The sequence below is a fragment of the Sinocyclocheilus anshuiensis genome, unplaced genomic scaffold (assembly GCF_001515605.1).
Source record: "Sinocyclocheilus anshuiensis isolate Anshui unplaced genomic scaffold, SAMN03320099.WGS_v1.1 scaffold1744, whole genome shotgun sequence".
In the NCBI taxonomy this organism is placed as follows: domain Eukaryota; kingdom Metazoa; phylum Chordata; class Actinopteri; order Cypriniformes; family Cyprinidae; genus Sinocyclocheilus; species Sinocyclocheilus anshuiensis.
In genome coordinates this window covers 413248-419217 of record NW_015555974.1, presented here as the reverse complement: position 1 = coordinate 419217, position 5970 = coordinate 413248, and the positions used below count along the sequence as shown (strand labels likewise).

The following is a 5970-nucleotide window of genomic DNA, read 5'->3' as shown; positions in this document are numbered from 1 at the left end:
TAAAGTTGCTTTGCAATGATTTGTATCGTGAAAAGCGCTGTACAAATAAACTTGAATTGAATTGAATTGAATGTACATTAGGGTTTTATGTTACATCTTATGTGGTTAAATTAAATATTTACTGCATTATATTACTGTCATTTTTGTTTCCATGATGGTGTTCTGTATTGCACAACACTGTGCTCCTTCTATTTCTTAATATTTACTGTACCTCAGCTTGTGGAAAAGCTTGTAATGAACTTTGATTCTGCATGTGGCTTTCCCATTCCCACCAGTGTTTTAATGGTTGCTATCAGTATATTATAAAAGGTACAAAACATATTTTAATACTTCAGTAGGATGGTATATTAACTTAAACAGTTAATTAAATATATATATATTTAGGGTTTTATGTTACATCTTATGTGGTTAAATTAAATATTTACTGCATTATATTACTGTCATTTTTGTTTCCATGATGGTGTTCTGTATTGCACAACACTGTGCTCCTTCTATTTCTTAATATTTACTGTACCTCAGCTTGTGGAAAAGCTTGTAATGAACTTTGATTCTGCATGTGGCTTTCCCATTCCCACCAGTGTTTTAATGGTTGCTATCAGTATATTATAAAAGGTACAAAACATATTTTAATACTTCAGTAGGATGGTATATTAACTTCAACAGTTAATTAAATATATATATATATATATATATTACTGTAAAGTTAGATTTAAAACATAAAATCTAAAATGTCACTACAATATTTTTCTAGTAAGGTTCTGGCAACAGCTAAGTCTTTTAACATATTTGTTTACTGTGGACTTTTATGTAATGTTTTTTTCCACGTTCACTGCATGAAAAACAGTTTACAGATTGTTCGTTCACTGCATGAAAAACAGTTTACAGATTGTTAGTTATCTCATTTTGTATTTCACTTGAAAAAGAAAGTCATAATCAGATTTGGTCTGACATGACGGCAAGTAAATGATGATCATTTTTGGATCCCTGTCAGATATCTACCCACACAAGCAGACACCAAAGGTCATCATAACCAAAATGAGTGAAAGTTCATAATACCAAAACAGAAAGAGAAAAATAGAATATTACATTTCAAAGAGAAGAACTGGAGTGATTAAGTGTTTAATTGACTAAAGGAAACAGTGTGGCACGTCCTCCCAGCATGACCTCTCCGTCTCCCAGAGTCCACCAGGGTCCCGGCTACAGCAACTCCACGCATTAGCGTCATTCATCATCCCGCACTGAATATTCATGGGCAGGGCCAGAGGGTCATCGTTTCTTGCTGGGGGTTAATGGGCATCAGATAAGGGGTGGGGCCGTAATCTGATTCCATCGCCATGGCAACTTCACCCTAATCAACCTCCATAGGAGGTGAAGAACAGTCTAATGAAGATGCTGTGACTCCCTCACACTGGCTTTGTATTAAAGTTGATTAGCATGCGCTACTAACGGTGAGACCTCATCACAGTGGAATGTTTCCAAAGGATGATAAAGATTATTATAACAGAGACAAAAGCCGCTTGACTGCATAATGGGCCCGGTCAGTGTGAAAAATGGGTTTCCAAGAATGGTTTTTCAGACTAAATGGAAGGAAAACACTTTCAGGAAGAAAAGGAAAAATGCATTTAGAATGCAATATCGTGCAGGAATCAATAGCAGCATTTCCTATTCAGCCCAAATTTTATGCCAGAAAGTTTGTCAGAATGGCTCTGTTCTAAAACTAAGTGGGCTGCTTATCGAAACAGCAATGTTAGGCATCAAGAGGCTTTGGATATGAAGACTGATGCAAACAGGATGACAGAAAATGATTAATGCAAGCATCACTTTTGCTGTTGCTTGAACTCAGTGTTAAAGGTGCAGTAGGAAATAAATCCTTCTGTGAGATGATGTGGCTTCTTACACAGAATAAGGCAAGCAACATATTTCATAGCATTCTAAGCAGTGATAAAAGCATTGCATCATAAATATACTTTATTTTAAAGAAAATTATAATAATAATAACTCAGATAAACCATATATTGTCAAAATCGTGTGTTTATTAGTCACGTTGAATCAATAAAAGCAGTTAAATCTTCTGTTTATCCAGCTACCGCTATAGGCATTTCCTGGGTTTCTTCTGCGAGGCGTATTCGGAGTTTCAGCGCGAGAGCGCCCTCTGGCCTTTGGATGGAGATTTACTGCTGATCACAGAACCGTGCTTCACTGAAAGATACGCATGACAATCGCAGCTTCTGTCGAATCGCGATTATGATTCCATTTCGATTTATCGGTCATTAGCATTAAAGTTAGCATTTTGCAAGATCTCCTACTACGGCTGCACACCCTAGTAGGAGATCTTGCAAAATGCTAACTTTAGCCTGATAGCACTGAAAGCGAACGTCCCTCTCTGCAATCGCCGTCCAAAGCCATGCCCCCTGAACGCATATACGCTGACAGATCAGAGTACCAGAGACAACATTACTACAATAGGCTACATCAGCGGTTCCCAATTCCAGTATCTCTTATCACGTGCGACGTTTGCTCTATTCGACCGCAAGTGCCCTGCGAAGTGGACATCACCGGATATTCCGCCATGATTCCAGTTCGAAGTGAGCGTATATATTCCATACAAAGGGCATTAAAGTGTGCGAGACGTAAAATTTAAATAGCATTTATTTACAGAGGTATATTATGTCACACTTCACACTTCTCTAGTAAGTTTCGTCTGTGTGTGAAGACGCTGCACAGTGCAAATCTGTGAATTCCCCCTGCTCAGGGAGTAGGGAGCAATGAACACTGTGTAGGGATCATATCGATCGGAACACAGTTCATGCACGTAGCTCACTTCTAACGAGCTGGTTATCTAAATCGGGTGTGTTAACTAAGCAAGACATGCAAAATATGCAGAGCGGGTTGCCGCGAGGACTGGAATTGGAAACCGCTGGGCTACATCATGTGTCATTCACCGGTGAGAAAACTTTATAGTACAGTTAGTAAAAGTACTACAATACCAGGAAGGAAGATCGGGTTGTTGATGTTTGTCTGTCATTCTTGCTCTGTCTGCACAGTGTGCGTGAACGCGCTGATGACGTATCCTGTCTGCGCAAACAGGGTGCGCAGAGGTATGCTAATACATACGTCGACAGGCAGTTAGGAAAGCCAATTAAAACGTTCGGACCGAAAGTTTTGATTGGACGAACATTTCTTGGTTCATACGTCTTCCACAGAATATATAAATACAGATAAATACATTTAGACCACTTAACTTAATAATTGCTATCGGGATGAGAAGAGACTTTCAACCAGCATAACAAAAACATTTTCTTTAGACAATCACCTATTGCACCTTTAAGAGTTTGTTTAAATTAACTCTTATTTGGCATGTCGCGCCGCACCACATCCAGTGTAGACAGCATCAATGATTTTAATGGATTCTACAGTATTTTGTCGCGCCGTGCCGCTCGCGTCCGGTGTAGACACAGTGTAAGCATTAAACTTCAACACATAACTAGTCCAGCACTGTCTGTGCTACAGAAACCTCAAATCAAGGAAGGTGGTTTTATTACTTTTCGTAAGTGATCCAACTTATTTTCGCCTGGTGGACAACAAATTCAGAGATTTTAGAGTTAGCAATTACCCAGAACACCCTAACAACTCCATAGCAATATGCTTAAAAAACACTCAGAACACCTTAGCAAAAGCATAACAACTCCCTGGCACTAACAACATTAATGTATTTTCATAAATATAAAATAACCAGAATCTCTCCTCTAATACACAAAGACACTCAATTTTCATGCATCTTCATGTGTCAACATCTGCAGATCTATATTTGTAATTTGTCTATCCATATCACAACAAAAGCACACAGATCATATGAATAAAAACAATAAATTAGAAAGCAGCTCAGAGTGAAATATCAAATCATTTTTCCATGTCCCTAATAGCTAAACAGCTGAATTCTGCCAACAACTTCTTCCCCAGAATAACTATTTAATTCCTAATAAACTTAACCAGTTTTAAGATCTCAAAAATGTGAAAATTCAAATGAACGAAGCAACTTAATCATTAATAGCTTTGAATATCATATGAATATTTTATTAGCAATTATTCAACCCCTGCTGAGTAAGAATTTATAATCTGTTCCATTTATTCGACTAGACTTATTATTATGCTTATCATTTAAATTAAAAAAAAAATTATAAGATTATGCTATGCAAAATGTCCATTTATGACACAAATGGCATGAATATTAATATTAGGTAAAATGATTCATATTAAGTAGGGCAGATGTAGTTATTCAGTCAGGGCTATTGGTTTATATTGTTTCACAGCTTGTTACACAAGAAGTGAAAAAAAAAAAGTAAATGTGTCAAACTGGTTCCAAACTGGATCCAAAGCTCCTGAAATAGTGATGATTTCATTGGTGTGTACGCCAATCCGCTCAAGGCAGGGAGGGCAGGCTAAACAAGTCCCAGCTAAACGTCTTTTTAGCACACTGAAGTAACTTGTTTTGCTAGTTCCCACTGCTTCTAGATGTCCAGACAGCTCAACAAAACTTGGCAGACTCCAAATATATTACAGTAGATTTAGTTAATTACAGACTTAACACATCATATTCAAATGAAAACTAAATTAATAATGAACTAAACAACCTGAACTCGGAGATGGCCACTGCTATAGACAAAGTGATTTGTCACTTGCAGGAAACGTAACTGCATTCAAACATACCGTACATTTTAGAGCCAAACATGCTAGATAACAGTATTCATAAAATAGAAAAAAACCTCTCTGCCCAGCTGTAGTGTTTGTGAATAAGTACCACGGTAGACTTACCTTGTCTTTGTCCTCCACCAGGTCTGTCAGCATGTCATCTGGGTCCAGGATCCCCCCGTCAACATACTCCACATGGTGCGTCCGCACCAGGAATTCCCCATCCTGTTGAAAACAATAGGTCCATTAGAAGTCCCCCGTTCAACAACAATACACGAGACTAACGATGAGTTAGGAAGTTTTGGATAGACAGCATGCTGCTTAGTTCTTATAATTAATAGAAATCATGCTTCTGCAATCAAAGGACGTCCAGAAGTATTAGCAGATAAAGAGATCACATTATACGTATCATTATTAAACGAATAGGCTTGTTCTGACTCTGAAATTTGATTGGATGAGCTACAGAATAATTATTTATTATGTTTACTAATCAAATTAATAATTTATTTAACACCATGTTTTTGTTGTTGCCACTTTACCACAGTAAAAATTACTGTAACAATCTCAATTTCTTTGAGAACCACATTATTGCACAAAAGTAGGGGTGCTCCGATTGATCGGCTACCGATCACTATCGGCCGATAATCGCTTTGGGATGATTGATCGGCGGTCTCTAAAAAGGCCGATCTCAAAAAAACGATCTCAAGCTGATGGCACGCGCCTGCCGTGAGAGTTTTGGCATGACATGCAGCGGCACGTCTCAGTCTGGCGGGTGAAATAATTATAATGCTAAAGGTGAGGTACTCACCTTCATATTTCTTCATTAAATAACTTATAAAGTCATTTGAAAACCTTGAGTGAGACGTAATTTCACAAACAGCGTGAGTGAATCACCGCGCGCTCTCTTTCTTTCTCTCTCTCTCAAAATGCGCAAATGGCTTCAAATCACCACACATCGCGTCTGTCCATAAGCGAGCTACACGCTGCAAAGTTGACACAGGAATTGTCACTTGCACAATCGAGGCAGTGTCAATTTTTTCCGCGCTCATGTTAACGGATTAAAGCGTTCACACTTCACACGGTTACGGTCCGGCAGTGCGATCCAGGAGCAGTGCGTCTGCAGCAGTGCAGAGATCTTTATTTTTGCTCTGCTGCAAGCGCTGAATTAACAACCCTCTACATTGCGAGTAAATCACTCGCATATGCGACTAAATCTTACTCTGGGCAACTAAATGATGTCTAATATTAGCCACTGGCTAATAAATTCTCAGATTTTACTCG

General features: G+C 38.3%; 1 protein-coding gene across 1 annotated transcript in view; it reads right to left on the bottom strand.

The window, feature by feature from the left end:
* LOC107676058 (partitioning defective 3 homolog B-like) overlaps positions 1-4904 on the bottom strand; it is a 187479-nt gene extending 182575 nt beyond the window's left edge. Inside the window, exon 1 of the mRNA XM_016470580.1 lies at positions 4813-4904. Coding sequence (XP_016326066.1) covers positions 4813-4845 — 33 coding nt within the window. The 5' untranslated portion in view covers positions 4846-4904. The remainder of the gene's footprint in view (positions 1-4812) is intronic.
* Between the last annotated feature and the right edge of the window lie 1066 nt (positions 4905-5970).